Here is an 18453-nt window from a genome sequence, read left to right as displayed (position 1 = left end):
TTTAAATAATATTAATCCTAATACTTTTTGAGATTATAGTAAAATAATATCATTTTCCCTTCCCTTTCCTCATTCCAATCCTTCTATATACTCCCTTCTTGCTCTTTTTCAAAATATATGGCCTCTTTAAAAAGAAAAAAAAACTGTATATATTCCTAAATACATAAATACAATCTTCTTAGCCCATATTACTTGTATGTATATGCTTATCAGAATGACCATTGGTGTTTTGATAACTAATTGGTCTACTTTTCTCTGGAGAGACTAGTTCTTTCTCAGAAACCAATGTGGTTGCATTTCAAAACTGACCTTAAAGAAAGCCAGTCCTTGAGTAAGTCTGTCCTTCCTTATTTTGCTAAGAACAATGGGTCTCCACATTCTATGCAAAAAACACCAAGTAAAGAAAATGTGCCTAGTACAAGTTAATAAGTCAAATTTCTGTTAAACTACGTGGGGACCCTTTATCTTGCTTCTTGGGGCTTCTTCACATAGAATCCTTATGATCCCAGGTCAGGGAAAACAAGGGTTTTTCTGGCTAGAATCAGCCATCCATACTATGGTACCATCATGCTAATATCGTGACAATAGTCACAGTTGGTTTCTGTCCCAAACCTTCTTCTCCCTGTATCTTCCTTTGAGCCTCGTGACTGGACACACACACAATCAAACCAAACAGAGATCTGGCAAAGCCTTCTGAGAACAGGAATACAGCCAGCCTGCCGTAGTGTCTACGTGCATTGGTTAGAAATACAGTCTTTTGGATTGATTTTTTTTATTGAGCTCTAATGCAGTCTTAAACTTTAAGCAATTTCTCACTCATAGTCAAGTTAGAGATTGTGTTGGGTCGTGCACATTGTATCTCTCCAGAGGCACAGGCAGAAAACTTCCAGCAGTCTCACAGAGAGCCTGTGAGTTTGAGACCAGCAATAACTACACCGCAAAAACTTGTCTCAAAAAGTAAAATAACAAGTTGGAGGATGAAGGACTTATATTTGGCCTCTATCAACAGCTATTTTCTGTCCTTCAGGGGTGGGTTCTTTTTATCCCTTCTCAGTGGGACACTTTTAAAAAATTGTCTCAATGACGTTCTCATTTTAATTTTCTGCTTGGTCATCCACTTTTCATCTCAATTTCTTCCAGAAGAGCATTAAGGGAACACTAAAAGATACCCGTCCATTTCACAGACACATATGCACATTCATAGTGTGGTTGGAAACTCCTAAAATACTATAAAAATAAGAGACAACACCATATATCTCATTTTTGCTATCTAGTTGTGAATATTTCTTATGCTGGCTTTCTAATAATAAGAAAAAATATCTACTTCCCCTAAATGTTTTTTTCCCTAAATGTTTTATTGATAATAATAGTATGTTTATCAAGTTACAGGAAAAGTTAATAAAACCTAGCTCATGATTGGCAAAGTATTGTAGATCGTAAAACGACACACTATTGTTCAATCTTTTTACTTAAATAACTGATATCAGCCTGAAAAGGTTTACTATCCATTTCCATATACAGCTGGACATTGTATGGAATAGCAGGACAGATTTAGCGTGCACTCTGGAAATATTATCATTTTTAACTTGAAATATTTTAAATTTGTTTAAAATGGAAATAATTCATTTTCATAGGTGACATAACAAGATCTAAAAGAAATTCATAAATTATGTTTATATTTATCTGCAAGGCCAACTGTGCGATCATCTTTAAGCTCAACTTAAAGGCGTCATGTTCTTGATTTTCTAATTCCACAAAGGATGTTATTTTTAAAAGTCAAGAAACAAAGTATTTATTTCAGTAAACAATTTTATTTATAGTGAAATTCATGAAATTTTTATATTTTGAAATTATCCGCAATGCACTATTTATTGCTTACATAGAAAAGAAGTATTTCTTACAAGAAAAGATGGAAATATATACCATCAGGCAGCATTGTTATATTTTCATTAGATACAATATGAACAAAAGATTAAAGAGAAAAGCAAAAGTTAAATATATTTTTAATTCCCTGTAATGGATTCTAAGCTATTAAAATGTTTTTGAAGACAAAAATAGAGATCTAAATTCCAAAGGTATTTTGATGAGCAATATTTACATTATATATGTATAAGTTAAGAATTACTATAAGCAACTGTCAGTTATTACCCCCCATCATAAAAATAGTTTGGGAATTATGAATCGAAACAAAAGGAAGCTATAAATGAAGACAAAGAGAAAGATCAGGAAGAGGAGAGGCCATCATTGCAAATGTGACTTTCAGTTAAATACATTTTCTTATAAAGTGGCAAGATAATATTTACAACTGAACAGCACATATTATCCACAACTTGTCTTCCCTTCGGACATGTGGGGCATCCTTCCTCCTTGGTGATAGTTCATAATACATGATAGATAAGTCTGGAACTGGAGGCTCCTGGGGTTGCCGGCTGTGAATTGGTGCTAGCAACTGGAGAGAGAGAAGCTGTATCCTGGAGAGACAACTCGCTTCTCTCTGCAGATGTGATCCGATCCACTATGCTGGACAAACAATCCAAACTGGACAGGGAGCTTTTATCTGCTGCACAGGCTAACAGTACAAGGAGAAAAGTGGTTAAGAAAAAAAAAAAATTATCCCCACAGACAGGTTTGCTTACGCTGCCCTTTAAACTGCAAGTCAGCACCTTTGACATCGTAGGTCAGGTGATCACAGAGGGCCCGATGTAAAAATTTGCTGCAAATATCTAGCAATTCCTGAGGGTGGGGTGTGGAGGGCAGAAGACCCCTGGCAATATTTCAAGCAGGAGGGAGTGCGTTCGTGTGTGCGTGCAAGCACGCGTGCGGTGTGTCTGTCTGTCTGTTAGTGTAATTTGGAAAATGTGTGTTGACTCTGTCAAAGCCTCCTCATGTGAGGCATCACTTTCTTTTCCCTGTTTATTTGCAAGGGCGGACTGAGTTGTAAGACTGAATGTTCCTTAAATGTGTCTGAAGTTATCAGTTCTTACCGTTTGATACATCAGGACAGTAGACGCTGTCGAAGCTGCTGTTCTTTCGGGACCAGACAGGACTATTACATTCAGGCTGTAACACAAAACACGCAAGAATGTATTTTCAAGCCTCTGGCAGAAGACATACAGACCAAGGGTGAAATTGTACGGGCCCCTAGCTCAGTAAACTGTCTACAGTGAGTTCGCTTGCTCCGCAGCAGCACTGATTTAGGAAGGGGCTGCTGTCTCTAAATCGCTGGGGCACCAAGGTCAGTCTGTGTGCTGGAAGAAGAGGAAAACAGAGGGAAGACCATGGGATCCGGCAGCAATGTGCACTGGGTTATAACCATGCAAAATGGATTGCAGTCGAAGAAAGCCGTACTAACGCTGCCTGGGAGAGAACACTTTCCCAGGGCAAAAACACGTTAGAACCTGGCAACACCGGAGCAGATACCCTCGGAAAAACATGAACCAACATTTTCTTCCAAATCTTGGCCTCGGAGCAGGGATCAGGACCATGCTAGGGATTCTAATTCCTCAGAGGTATAAACTTGGGGTAGCTGTATATCAGGGTCCACGGTGATACATTTTGTAAATAAAAGCGATAACGCCTAATTAATCATTTAAATTAACCTGGGGTACATGACAACCTTTTACTAGCATGTACATACATACAGAACTAGCTAGAAAATCACAGTTAAATCTTATACAAGTTTTTTTTTTTTCTCTTTGCATCTTTCTGTGAATGCGTCTCTTAAAGCAACGGTCCCACTGTACCTGGTTTAGGTGAGATACGAGGATTTTCACACAAACCAGGGTAAGAGAGAGTGGGTCTTGGAGTTGTGGCTTACCATGCCATCCGAGCAGTTGGAGGTGGGGCTGGTGGGCTCCGAGCAACTCTGTCCGGGCAGGCTGTAATAGCTCTCCACCTGCTCCCTCAGCAGCTCCTGGAGGCTCTCTATGTAGCGGATGGCGTTCCTGAGGATCTCCACTTTGGGGAGCCTCTGGTTGGGGTTGGTCGTGGTGCACCTCTTGAGCGTTTCGAAGGCTTGGTTGACCTTCTTCAGGCGTCTGCGCTCGCGCATGGTGGCGGCCTTGCGTCGATCCATTGTGGTGGACTTCCTCTTGCAGGCTTTACAGGCCCACATGAGGCAGTGACCGGCCTGATGGTGGCCCGTAGGTGCTCGCACGTGCTCATCATCGTCTGAGCCCTGCAGCTCAGCTTTGTGCGCTCCAAAGGCAGCTACTCTTGGCTCAAATTGGTCCCCAAACTCACCTTCCGGGGAGGGGATACAAGAGCTTTCGTAGAAGTACTCAGAAGGGGAGAACTGGCAGCCGTCCATCATGTCCATTCTTCAGAGAGGCAGGTGGGACACCTGAGTTCAGCCGAGAGGGAGAAACGGGATTCCCTGGCTGCTGCAGGCCAGCAAATCCCAGGCAGAGCTCGGGGGCTGGGATTGTTTCTCTGTAATTAACAAGGACAGATGCCTGTTGGCCAGGGTCGGTCATTGGCTGAGGTTGGGGCTCTTTATATATTCTTGGGGGATGGGAAGGGAGGCTGGTCCCCGTGGCTGGGCATTATTAGCATATCCCACCACAACCCCCACAGGGGTGCTCTGGGCAAACTTCTGCTTTCCTTCTAGAGACAATTTGCTGTTTACTGGCCCCTTTGACAGGCAGGGTTTTATGGCAGTCCAACCTGCTCAGTGGCCTTCTGGCTATTCCAAATCTTGGGGTCCTTTAAGGTGGGGAGGGGGGCTTCTTGAAATCGATCACCCTTTAACACAATCAGCGGCAACATCACAATAAGGCATTAAACTCCATATTTCCATCTGGCACCAAAAGGGAACCTAGAGTCTGGAGGAATTGCCGCCTTCCTGGGGGTGGGGGGTTGTTTTTCATTTTCTTTACCCTTTCTTTATTACCTGGTAATAGTTGTCACACTGAAGTGACATTTTCATTTATGGAGAGAACCTCGAGTGTCCTGTTTCAAAATTTGTTTGCTAAAGACTCAAAAAGTTCTGATGAGCTGGTTCTTTCATGGGTGCAACATTCCCTGGGGCTTCCTTTCAGGCCTGAATGAAGTCATATTTTTTCCTGCGGCTCTATAAGTAAATGTCATCAGGTGGACCAGGTGACCCCTCAGCATCCCGTCCCTCCAAGCTTTCTTCCTTACACATTTGCCTGTTGCTCTCCCTCTGGCGGGCTTAGGCTAGTACCTGCACCCGGAGATTCCCACGCCTGTGGCTGGGCGAAGGCAGAAGTCCAATTTCTCACAGTAAACCCCCTTCCCAGTGTGGAGTGGAGTTTCCTTTCTCCCGAGTTTTCTGCTCCGCCCTATCAGTTCTACAGACTAAACAGCCAGCCAGGCTTCAGGCTCGCTAATTTTCTGCTTTCAGGCCAGCTAACACCGTTACAGATGCGTCCCAGCTGCCGCCACAGAGATCCTGGGCTAGTGTAAAATTTCCAGCTCCTCTAACAGAGTGACTTCACACACGCTGGTGACAAAAGCCTTCCAGAAATGCAATTTGCAGACAGGTCTTTTTGAAACTTTGGTGGGCCCAAGACAAAGGGAGAAGCTAACATTCCAAAAAATAAAAATAGAGCCTATTCCTCAGTTTTTTACAGTCTCTCCTCCACTGTTAAACCATTTTCAGATCTCTTGAAGGAAGCTGTGCATATTCAGGAAACACCATTACTTGGGGTGGACACAAGTTCTCTGGGGCTTTGGACCTCGATTTGTAGCCCCACTGTAAAAATGGACTGTTCGCAGTTCAGAGAGTCATCTAATTGAGTAAGTGCTGTGGCTCCAAAGAGTCTCTCTCTCTCTCTCTCTTGCTTTCCCTCTCTCTCTGGGGAGGGGCACTTTCTATTCTGAAAATGATGGCCATGGTGGTGGTGATGATGATAATGATGATGGTGATGATGGTGATGGTGATGATGATGATGATGGTGACAATGATGGTGATGATAGTGATGATCATGACGAATCAAAGTCAATTTTATAAAGCAATCATGAATGACTGATCTGGTATCTACAAGGGCCTGAAAAATTGCAGTTGTCTGTGCAGGCAAGCACTGCAAGGAAGGACCTAAAAACCAGAGTTTCAGTGTCAGTCACTGTACTTGCTGGATGTGTCCGTCTCTGTTCCCTCTGACCTGGACTGTCACCTTGAAGACAGATTTCTGATGAAAACCAGGGCCTGTCTCACACCCAGGGTCTACTTAATCATCTCGCCAATGAGATCCAACTGTACCTTAACGAGGCCGAGTTACGAATGTATGCCTTTGAAACGAATGCAGTCTTAGGAAAATACCAGATTAAAAACCCTGAAGGCAAGGCTCCCGCTTCATCTATGTGGATGCATATAACTGTACCCAGGAGTACATCATTTTGGAAAGGTAGGTATTATTATCCTCAAATCCACAGCAAGAGTGGAAGAGAGGCTCTGGCCATCAACCGCACAACCCAGAACCATGGTCTTCCTCCCCCTCCCCCTCCTCCTCTCCTTCTTTCGTCTCCTCTCCTCCCTGTCTTCTTTTCTTCCTTCCTCCTTCCCTCCCTTTTTCTTGTATTTAAAGTAGCTAAAACAACATGGTGATTGGGATGCCAACTCGATCCTTTGAGTTGAAGTGGAAGCCAGGGAGTCTTCCCTTTGTGTCTTCTGGCTCTTTCCAGGGACCCCTCTCAGTGTACCATGGATATACCTAACAGCTACTGCCTTGACTATGCCAGGAATGGCTGGTTTACTACTCTTCACAACTTTTACATATTCACTCAGTATCAGAAAGAATTCTGTCACTTTATTTTATTTATTTTTTAAAAGGTAAGCTTTCCCTCCAGGGCTGGATAATTTTCCCTTGTCCACAAGGCATTTGAAGGAGTCTCTTTGTCCTCAGAAATGGCACCAAGCCCCCGGAGGTAATCATTTTTGCTTCATACATTCTCCCTGAGTTTCCAGGGGCTTCCTCAGCTCATACAAGTACAAAGTCGGACACACTGGAGTCTTTCCTTGGGTTCCTGCGCTGGGAGGACGCTGTCACTCAGGGGCTTCTGTCAGTAGCAGAAGTTCTCAGAGGTTAGAGGCTGTCTCTGGTAAGGTGATCTCCAAACAAATTTACCAGAGTGCAGCAGGCACAGTGGAACTAAAGAAGCAGGGGAAAACACAAGCGGCCGGCTGCTTAATGAGTCCTGCCGAGAGGAGACAGGGTCCGGGTTGAAGGCCCATGGGACTCAAGTGATGAAAACAGGATCTCAGAACACAAGAATAAAAAATGAGGCAAAAACTTTCAGGCCATAGCCGCAGCTAAAACAGAGGGAGATCAAAAACCCTGAGGCAGTCTGCACAAAAAGAAGAAAACCCACGCCTGAGAGAGGAGAAAGGCTCCCTCCCCACGCAGAAAGCTGGGCTGTTCTTTTACACGACAGACCGTGTGGGGAAGTGTGGGATCTGAATGAAAACAAAATCAGAGAAATTAAAGAGGAAAGTGTAGAAAATGTATATTTGGTTCATATAAGAACACATGGAGACACAAAGACACACATATATACATAATACATGCACACACACACACACACAGAGTCCTTCTCCATTCTTCTGCCGCTACCTGCAGAATTCTGCTTTTGCTTGTTGTGGATGACTTCCCAACCTGCTAAACAGTTTTTAGTTGTACCCGGCTCTGGGAGCTGGGCACACCTATGTCAACATACTAGTACCTGCCAGAGTTGTAAGAAGAATTTGTGGACGAGACATCTGAGGAAGACATTGGCCTCTGCTTGAATTCGAAGACTCCCAGCAGAGATCAAAGGGCTATATCAGGGCATTTAGCAGCTTTGAGAGGGGAGGAGAGAGGGTAACCTGTCTCCTCGGCACTACCCTTGCTGCCCCGCCCCCTGGCACATGGCAGGGACATTTCATTCCACAGCATGACTTGTGGCTTGCAAAACACCTTATTTTTGCAGAAAGAATTCTCTAGTGCCAAGGATCATCTTGGAAGTATTTGATTTGTTTTTGGAACTGAATGGAGAATTTCGGGCAAGGAAATATCATGCTATTATTGCTTGCTTACTAATGATCAGACAATGAGATACATGATGTTTAAAATCATCTATAAAAGCACTTTTTATGCCTATATATGAAAGGAAGGGTCTCTGAATGAAGAAAGAAGATGTTTCCAAAGGGAGAATGTGAATGGTAGAACAATGTCTTCATAATTTTGAAAGTGGCTTCCAGAAGCATCCTGATTTTCCCTGCCCCTCTTAATAGCTGCTAAGAGCCCCAAATTTCTGTCCTCCCCACAAAAAACTCATGAAAGAGTTTGGCACAAAGTTGACATCATTTGACATCAGCAAATTTCCCCAGTGTCCAGACTTTGAAGTCCATGATCCTGGTATGATGATGAAAGCTAGCTAGAGAGAGCTTATTGACATTTGATATCTATGAATTATTTCAGTAATAGCATAAAAGAAAGCCACTGATGATTTGATATATGACAGTATATGAACCTCTGGAAAGAGATTTAAGCTCAATCCCTAAGTCCTTATCTTTACCAAGCTATTTTGTCTTAATTTTCTGCTCCTATAGCCCTGTTTATTTTGGCTTTGGCCTCGGTTAAAGATTATCATCATTAATATCAAACAAAAACAGTTTAATCACAAATAGACCTAGGATTTCATTGGAAACCCTAACATATCATCTATAGCTCTGGAGGTCACATGAACTCTTTGGAAAATATTTTCTCTATTTAAAGAAGAGGCTCCCATAGGCAACTTCACTCTAAACGTTTCTCAGGTTACCCAGCTGAGAAAGGCAGGATTTGGTCTGCCAAGACTGAACAAAATCCATCAGCGAGAAAAGACCATGAGCTGATAGACACGTTCTGCTACAGAATAGTTCATGATAGAAATCTTATTGTAAATATTGTAAATCTAAGATAAATATGTTTCCCTGATCAATTATGATATGCCAATTGCACAACTAATTCAGTTTTTGAAAATATTGGCATAGAAGCTCATTCTAGGGCAAATCCTTTGGTTTTCAAAAAATTCATAGATATAGCATATGTATGCTTAGTAAAGACAGAGACCACCCAGATATAGTTACCCATATTTTGGTTGGGTAGTAAATACTACCCATGACTAGTAAATGCTTTGGCATTTATTTTTGAAAGTTATGCTATAATTTGGAGTTTGCTAGCTAGCTGTTCAGAAACAATTGTCTAAGAGATCCAAATAATTCTACAGACTATAGATGTCCTTGCCCCTCTTCCAAGGCTTCTCTTTCTGGATACAAAGTAGTCCAGGGCATAATCTTGCAGCTATTCATATTTCCCTGCTTTTGAGTCCTGACTTTAAACTCACCAGATGAGAAGTTTCCACTCCAAGAAGCCTCTGAAGTAGCAGTAACAAATGCCTTTCTCTCTGGTTATAGTCGGATTACATTAATACAAAACTAAGGACAGCTCATCCTCTTTGCTCGGGATGATTATTGTCCCTAGCCAAAGCCACCAAAAGTAAAAAAACTGCGGTGTTGGGTGACATACCTCTTGTTGGCCAATTTGAGATTTACTAATACAAAATAAAAATCATTGATATGGGTTTCAGTCTGTGCCTTCTTGACTCAACACTTAGCATGCGCTGTCTTGGTGAATTTTCACGAGCCCATGGGACACGGAGAACCCTCCCTCCCTTTGTTTCATAAACAAGGTATGGGCACTAAACGGGAGAAGGGTTGGCTCGGGTTGTACAGGAGCAGCCTGGATTTGGTTTACAGCGTCCTCACAGAGACCCAGTAGTATGGAGCACAGCCACCTGCTCTCTCTCAAAGCTTTTAAAGGAATTACATGCTAATGTCGGGCGCCTCAACCGAACTTTCTGAATGTTGAAGAATTTTAGAAGAACCCAGACGTTTTTATATAATCAGAAAATAAATTAGTCGAACAAAAGTATATCCAACTCCAGTAACCAAAATCTAAAATGATTCAAAATCCAACCTTTTTTTTTGTTGTTGTTGTTGACAAACATGCTCAAAACGTTTCTGGGTTAGAGAGACTGAACCTCAACATTTATGCAAATGTCACAAACTGAAAATCTGAGCGTTAGACAGAAGGCATGGTTTAGTAGAGACTGCATGCTTTCTCTTTACGTCCCGCTGTGTTTCTTGGTGGTCGTTTTTTTTTCCTTCCTATGAGGTTACAGGATAAACAGACGCGGCACACGTTGTAAAATCTTCATGTTGTAGAGCTCCTGGGGCTTCCGGGTCTCTGGGGCTTTGCTGTTTGGTCCAGCTAAGAGGTTTCATGTGTGTTGTTATCTTTAGCTCCCAAGCATTTAACCCTTCCATCTCTTGAAGCAGCAACACCCCCCCCCCTTCAAAGACACCCACCCTTCTTCAAGAGACAGATTGTTCTTTTCTTTTATCTTTCTGTTTGGAAAATAAACTCAGGCCAAAGAGCACTTGAAGATATTCCAGTCTGTTGGGGGCTAGTCTAGTTCAAGAAAACCAGCTATCAAGACATAGGCCTTGGGTACCTCAGCTCTATACTTGGAAACAGCATAGAACACCAAGGAATAGAAAAAATATATAATAATTTGGGTTGAATTAATTCAACTTCTTCTACAAAAATGAATGAAGAAATTTTAGGACATTGAAAATTAAATTCCAGAGTAAGCAAATCCCACCCTTACTACCAACTATAGAATAGTAAGAAAAGAAAAAGTGAAAGATAAGAAAAGAAAGATAGGAGAATAGAGATGCTTTCTGGATATTTCCTTCTATTAAAAACAAGTACAGGATCTACATGGAATATTAATGAGCTCAGTTTAATTGAGTCTACGACCCTAATACTCATTTTCCTCCTTTTAAGTTAGGCTGAGAGAAAAGTCTCAAATAACTGGGCACATGTATTATCTAAGTTAAAATATGGCTGTTCTTTAGTTTTGTATGCATGCCCTCATGTTTTTCTTTTTCTAGTTAAATCAAACTAAGGCCACCTCTTTGTACATGTAGAAACGTATTAATATTTTAATATTACAATAACAGGATCTTCACACAGTTTATATACAATGCTTAATTCCACATTTAAAATATAGTCTTTAGATTTGCATAAAAACAAAAATACTAAGACTATTTACAAAAGTACATTAAACACCATTCGGATTAAACGTTCCCACTTGGATTTAGACAGGAATGAACTTCATTTGCAACCGACACCAAAGGGTCACGTGACCATAATAAAAGTTAAGATGCTATAAAAACCAACCAAATTAAAAACAAAATTAGGGTTCTAGAGCTAAGCCACTAGCGGTTCCAAGTAATAATAATCGTATAATAATCATATTAAAAGCCCGGGGCAAAGAACTTTCAGTTGAGGTGACTAAGGGGTTCTTTGTGAGTGTGTTTCATACGCTTTCATAAACTCTGGGGTCCGTGAGCCCTAACCTAAATGGTTAGTCCATAAGAGGTTTCTGTTGAGTGAAGAATGTCCCAAATGCTGGCTGAGTTACTTCTCCACCACCTCCTCCACACTGGGCAGTTTGCGTTCCTCCGAGGAAATACTGTCCACTATGGAAGAAAGGCACTGGAGACTGCTGGTGGCCGAGGCATCCACGCTTGCTCCTCCTAAGTAAAAGGGGTGGAAAAAAAAAAAAAACAGAGCATATAGAAACGCGCAGCTGTGTCCCACAAAAGGCTACAAAGGCGGCTCAGGAAGACTGAGTCCGTGGGAGCGGAAAAAAAAAAAAAAGGCTCTGGACACTGACAGTCTATCTCTGAGCCCGTGATGAGCGCTGAGCGCTCTCTGCCTCTGTTCGGCCAGAGCACCCCAGTGCTGAGCCGGATGCTTCCAGTGCAGCCCCGTGCCCTTTACTTTACATTACCTTCCTTAGTAGCTATCACGAGCCCCCTGGAATGATCCGAAACACTTGGCCACTGGGGGCTGCAGGTGCGCAGGAAATCCGCACCCTCAAGCTGGAAAGAAAACCGAAGCAACAGATTAGGAAAGAAACAAATTCCGGGGGAGGAGGCGGCTTGGGGGTGTCTCCCCTGCTTCCTTGGGCCGGACCGCATTTCCTGCTTAGGGCAGGGGCTCGGTCTTCTTGGGTCACTGGGGGTTCATTAGAGAGGGAGCAGGGCTGGGAGGGGTGGGCACCAAGCAGGTGGAGGTTAAGGCCTCACGAAGGCATTTAATCGGTCTTTACACTTCCCGGCTCTGGCAACATCTGGGCTTACAATTTCTTGCTTGGGTCTGTAGCTGTAGGGGTCCACCCCCAGCTCCTGCATCTTCTCTTGCTGATCCAGCCGGTGCAGCAAGTCTTGCAGACGCTCAATGTAGCTGATGGCGCTCCGTAGAATCTCTACCTTGGGCAGCCTCTGGTTGGGATTGGCCACAGTCCGACGCTTCAGGGCCTCAAAGGCCTCGTTGATTTTCTTTAGCCTCCTCCTTTCGCGCAGGGTGGCAGCTTTCCGCCGATCTGTAGGAGCAGATTTTCTCTTGCAAGTCTTGCAAGCCCAGATCAGACACTGACCCGGGCAGTGGGAAGGTTGCAGGCCCGGGGGCGCCAGTACGTGTTCCTCTCCACTGCTGTCGCTCCCGGCTTCCTGGGGCAATTGGTCCTGGCAGGGGGAAAGGGTACCATCACTCCCTGGATACAAAGGAGAGCCCTCGGCCACTTCTAATGGCTGCAGAGTCACATTTTCTCCATCTAAGTAGAAGAAATAGGAGCCAGTTTCAAAAAGGTCCATCATCATGTTCTCCTTGGCCTCTGACTGATCTGAACTGGGTGATGGACTCAAAAACCCAGAGGAGCCACCCAGATGGCATTTAATTAGTGCGGTGACATAAGTCGACCCAGCTTTATATATAGTAGCTCCTGAAACTCAATCCAACTTCTAGCTGTCATGAAGCATCAGTCTCCCAAACTGATTGCAGCTAGCACTCACTAGAAGAACATCCAGTTTGAAAGAAAACGGAGAAATGTCACCTCTCGGAGCGATGTGACAGTCCATATGACAAACAGGTTAAAACAAAATACACACAGAGAGTCGCATCACCGAAAACAACCAGTGCTTCCATTTTGGACAGTTTAGACACGAACCTGCTAACCAGGCAACTTCAAAACAACTGGGTATTAACACTGCCCGGTTCCCCTCCCTCCGGGGTTCATCTGAATTCTAAGTATAGACTCATGATGAGAGATCTCATAGGCAATAGCCCTTGCTCCAAAATAGCCTCATTAATATTTCCAGCGTGGTTCGGCTCTTTTCTCTGTTCTGTCTGTCAAAAAGATGCCATCCCTGTGATTATAACCATTACAAGGGCTTCAAAGGTTACACATGACTTTCAGGCCTCAGCCTCAATAGAAGCAGGTAAACAATCTCTTTCCTCTCTTTTACTAAATCTATAAGATGAGGTGGGTGTTGGGGGGGTGGCTGAAGGGTGCTCATGTCCCACGCTACTGTCTGAAATGACTCGGGATGCTTCCATGGTGACCTTCCAGGGCCACTTGTTAATTTCGAAAGTCGTAACTAAAGTCTGAATTCTGCTCCCTTTCCCAGTTGGAGCAATAGCATATGCAGCTAGGATTGAACTACAAGCAAGAGAAAAATACATGTAACAATGCACTCAGAATAGCTATTAAAAACAAACCACAAAACACTTGCTTGACATTTCAAGTGTATTTTTGGCCTCATCCCAAGTGCTTTTGTTCTGCATCAATTTTTATTCGCGTTCCCACTGTCCACTGACGCCCCTAAGTTGTTTGCTAGGATTCAGATGAAAAAGGAAGCACCCATGGTACATATAATGAAACAAATGTTTTTTTTTTAATGCACTGTGTCCATAGTCCAACACACACACACACACACACACACACACACACACACACACACACACACACACGGTTTCCAGCCCAAAGGTGGAATGTAGGAAGCCCCCAGATTTCAAAGAATTCTCTTTCATTCCTGAGTTGAGTTTTATTTCTGTGCCTATGGAAAAGTGCTTTTGGAACTACTTCAAGATGACAGGGGTTGCTTTATCCAGTTTAGGTAAGGGTTTAATAAAATATTGTCATACATACAACTTATGCAGCATGAAGCCAGGCAGTCAGCATTAGTTACCATGTTTAGCATAAACTTTAATTGGGGCTAAGCATTCCAAGGTCAATAAACTACAGCTGGGGGTTTCTCCTCTCTCTGTTTGGCTATTCTCTTCTCCCCTAACCTCTTGTTCCTCTTTCTTTCATTTTCTATCCTTCCTGAGAATTCTGGAGGAATATCTGCACTACCAGCAAGTAGCCACACTTTATATTTAGTGTCTGAAAACCTGGTGGGAAGTGTAAGGTCTTATTCTACCTCAAACACTGAAGATTGTAGGCTATATTCTCTATGGCTTCCATTTTCAAAAACTAAACTAAATTAAAGCAAAAGAAGCAATACAAAAATCACTGTCATATAATTTTGGAATTAGCTGAAAATTTAACCCAAGATGTTTTGTTCATTCTGGAAGACAGCTCTTCAAAACCTCCATTGAGACCTGACCTTTGAAGGCTAAGTTTGAGCAACTTGTCTGTTTTTTTTTTTGTATTTGCTGTTGTGTAGCTGTGTAATTTCTTATGGAGCCAAAGAACCATCTTTAGACTCTGGGGTGAGAGAAAACACTAGGAAGATAAAGCAGAGCACAACACCTAAATTACGTTATTTCATTCAATTTCCACCAGCTGCTTAGTCACCAAGATTAAGACTGCAGACTAAAGGCTGATGAAAATCAGGTCCAATCTAGCTTTTCATGTGGAAGTGAGCTTTTGTTTTTAGCCACATGTTCCGCTGTCTCTTATATGTAGAAGATAACTTGAAAACTTATCTTTCAAACAGGGGAATCATATAACATTATTGCTCAAAGAATTAAAATAGTGTCCTAATTACTCTTTTCATAATTTTAATACTTCTATCTCTTCTCACTAAATTTAAATCTATAGTAATTAATTACTTTGACAGAAGGACAGAAGTAGAAGAAAGAAGACAAAAGTGGCCCAAGAATTGGGGTGGGAAAACTTAAAAGGAGTTTACTCAAACCTAACAACTCAGTTTCTCGTGGTCTGTCCTTAAAATGGATTTAATGGAAGAACATTCAATGTTTGTTATAAAAACGAAACTTTAAAAATTGTGATCACTTTTAAAATGGAGCACTATTAAGTAGGCGAAAGGAAAACTTGACAGTAGGTACTGAGTGCAAACTGGACCAAGAGGGACTGGCGTACAGACCACAGGCACCGCAGACAAGGATAGTGAAGTGTGTGTGTCACACAGAAGATTCTAGAGGGAGGGCTCAGTGGGTAAACTGCCACCTTCTGAGAACAAGAGCTGACTTCAGATTCTCAGAGCGCATGTAAAATGCTGAGCTAGGTGGTACATGATGGTAAGTAAGCCTTGCACTAGAGACAGTGGAGACGAGAGGTTTGCCGGGACCTGTTGGCCAGGCATTGAAGCATAAAAAAAGTGGTTGGGGGGTCTCTAGGTTTCAAAAGGGCGGTTTACCCTTACAAAACAAACAAACCAAAGTAGGGAATGATAAAACAAGATATTAGAGGATAATTTTGTCCTCCATACACATTCATACACATACACATGTGTTAGAATATCTTCTTAGAAGACATGTCAAAAGCTTTCACCATAAAGAAATGCTGAATGTTTAAGATGTTTAACTTGATTCAAATTATACAAAACATGTATATATCAAAACACATCATATCACACTTACTATAAATTCAAAACAAAGATGTAGCATGGTATATAAAATACTTTTATTACTGAAATTAGTAGATAAACAAGACAAAAATATTGCTATTAAAGAATCTCAAAGGTTGGTCTGTAGAAGTGCTTTTTAAGGCAAAGCTGTTCCTAGAATCTGCTAACTTTAACATGTCTGAAGTAGACGTCACACATCACAAACTTGCTAAAGAATATGGGAGTTCTCACATAATCCTTTTATTTTACAGTCAGTATAGAAGTGTAAAAGACGAGGATTCTAAATTATAAATAAAGAAGATTCAGAGACCTGGTGAATGGCTGCTAAGGGTGGCTTTTCTTCCCATCAAGTCAGCCTTTTCCTATTGAATTATCCCCTTCTAAATTGTGAATACATATTCCCACCATGGTGCAGAACTTCCATAGTACAGTAAAATAGAATCAGTATGGCATGAACAGATTTCTGCTCCTACCTCCTACTTTACTCACTTTTTACTGACTAATTTACCTCTTGATTGTTGTTTTGGAAGTTGTAGACAGGAATGGGGAAGAAAGAATAAGACTATTCTAGCATGAGCAATAGCAGTCCTTTTACATTAGCTTAGTGGGAAAATATGCACTGACCCCAAACCACTACCTAGTGTACTTTTGGAACTCGAAATGTTTATAAAATGTGAGAGGCTTATAATTGCAATTATGTTATTTCTCCATAAAACATGAGGAAGTCATAAATGTTATCAACTAGCTAAAAAAGGTGGGTGTAAATTCAAGCCATCACATTTTAAATGGTTAAAACACATCTTTAAAAAAAAACTTGGAGAACATAAGTAGCCACAGGAATGAACATTGTCATTAGCAACCCACTGAAAGAACCCTGAATTCATTCTTCATAAGATCTTATACTAGGTGAATGGTAGAACATTTCCCACTAGTTTGTCCTGTCATTGGTAATTTATTATTATTTTCAAATGCATTTCCCTTTTCATCGTCCCCCAAAAGTTTGAAAAGAAGTCTAATTCTTCTCCAAGGAAAGGAGAAGAAAGAAAAGACTGTGGATAACTCAGCTAGCAGCAGAAGAAAAAATGTTTTGGGCAACTTATTGAACAGCAGATTTTAACTATGCATCTTTAAGAACATAGAGAATATTGTGACAGGAAGGGAGCAAGACATTGTTAGGGTTTGATTGCCTTAGTTTTGGTTTTTGTTGTTATTGTTTGATTGTTCGATTTTTTAAAGAGATCAAGTGGCGTGTCTGATCAATACCTCATAATTTTGATGTTAGCATTTGACATGAAACAGTATCACACATACAAATAAACACGCACACATTGGTGTATAATATACAGTGCTCACTCAGTGATTATCAGTTTTCCTCCTTCATTCATGAGGCTTTAATTGAACTAATCATGCTAATCATACCAAATAGACTGCAAAGTCTAGTACAGAACCTGTTGGAGACAAATTTAGGGATTTGTTTGTTTTAAAGGTATCAAAATGAAACTATTACAAGTAGAAGCTCTACTATAATAGTGTTCCACGTGTTTATGCCCTTGTTAAAATTTCAGTTGACTGGAGACAAAGACAGTGGCTAAATTCACAGAAATGAGTAACTCAGGAACTTTAAAGAAGATTGCCATCCTTTTAGGGTGTGTGACAGTAAGGAGTCTTTGAGCAGTCACTTAGGGACAGAAGTGTTAAGATGTTGATATTTCCAGGAAGAAAAGAAACTTTTGGAAAACCGTGTTTTGGGGGGTGATGGTGAAAGTAAGAGGATGTTCAAAGAAGAGACTAACGGATGAGAGTTTGGTAATAAAATTTCTGTGGTCTAACACCAGTGTTTGAGGCTAGAACATTATATGACTAGATTCAAATAAACCCTTAGCTGAGAAGGTAGAGCTGGGGACCAGCAATGAAAAGAAACAAAGAGAGAAACCGTGAAAAGTATGCAAGACTGGTTTGCAGAAACATAGACGAGTGGCCCTACAGAAGGAACGGGAGGGACAAGCCTGCCAGTAAAAGGCAAAACTCTGAAGAGCCATGCCTCAAATTGGGGACAGCAAGAAACATGAACCCTGGGCACCTGGAACTTACTTCAGCAGCCAGCAATGTGTGCTCAGAGATTCCCAAACACGATGGTAAAAATAGCTTTGCACTTCGACTGAGAGAACATTTGAGTCACTTCTGGGGACACGGGGGAGGGACCCAAGCCAAGTAAAGGAAAATAAAGATAAATGAAAGGTTAGTCCTCTACACTTGAAAGGTATGCAAAGAAATGGGGTAGGATCTAGACAGGCGGCACTTGAGCTGTGAAGTCTTTTGTGATGCCCAAAAGAAGGGGAACCTTGAAGCTGTTCTCCAGCTCTTTCAAGAAGCACTTCACTCTTCGGTAGGCGTAGGAACACAGGCTCCTAAGAGCCAGTGTTCTTTATGCACCAACCACCAGGCTGCTGTTCATCTCTTCTTTTGGAGGCATGATTTTCAGGGAGAAGATAATGACTTCTAGCCAAGAAATGCTCATTCTCTTTCATCTGTGTTTCTGGATTTAAGGTTAAAAAAAATCTGTGAATCATTAGGATTTTTTGAGGATAAGTATTCCTTTTGTGTGAGTGACCGATCAACATGGGTTTGCTTAACGCTGAGTAGATGCCTAGGATGTATCATAGAAAGCCTTGTAACCAGGGTGGTTGTGGAGCCATCACAACAAGCTAGTTGCTGTATGCCCTAAAACATACTAAGGATGTTTC

The 18453-nt window shown here is 41.8% G+C and overlaps 2 protein-coding genes across 2 annotated transcripts; both read right to left on the bottom strand.

Annotated features, from left to right (window-relative positions):
• Positions 1–2378: 2378 nt before the first annotated feature.
• Myf5 (myogenic factor 5) lies at positions 2379–4318 on the bottom strand. Its single transcript, XM_005358095.3, has 3 exons — positions 3818–4318; positions 2985–3060; positions 2379–2569 (listed from the first exon to the last, which is right to left on the bottom strand). Exons 1-3 carry the CDS (start codon positions 4316–4318, stop codon positions 2379–2381), a joined length of 768 nt encoding a protein of 255 aa, XP_005358152.1.
• Positions 4319–11267: 6949 nt separating this feature from the next.
• Positions 11268–12715, bottom strand: Myf6 (myogenic factor 6). The gene is made up of 3 exons (XM_005358094.2): positions 12197–12715; positions 11845–11935; positions 11268–11587 (listed from the first exon to the last, which is right to left on the bottom strand). The coding sequence occupies exons 1-3, from the start codon at positions 12713–12715 to the stop codon at positions 11469–11471; spliced, it is 729 nt and encodes a 242-aa protein (XP_005358151.1). The 3' UTR covers positions 11268–11468.
• Between the last annotated feature and the right edge of the window lie 5738 nt (positions 12716–18453).

Source organism: Microtus ochrogaster, chromosome 24, assembly GCF_000317375.1.
Source record: "Microtus ochrogaster isolate Prairie Vole_2 chromosome 24, MicOch1.0, whole genome shotgun sequence".
NCBI classification, from domain to species: domain Eukaryota; kingdom Metazoa; phylum Chordata; class Mammalia; order Rodentia; family Cricetidae; genus Microtus; species Microtus ochrogaster.
The sequence above is the reverse complement of the archived record's forward strand: the minus strand, read 5'-3'. Positions and strand labels throughout refer to the sequence as shown.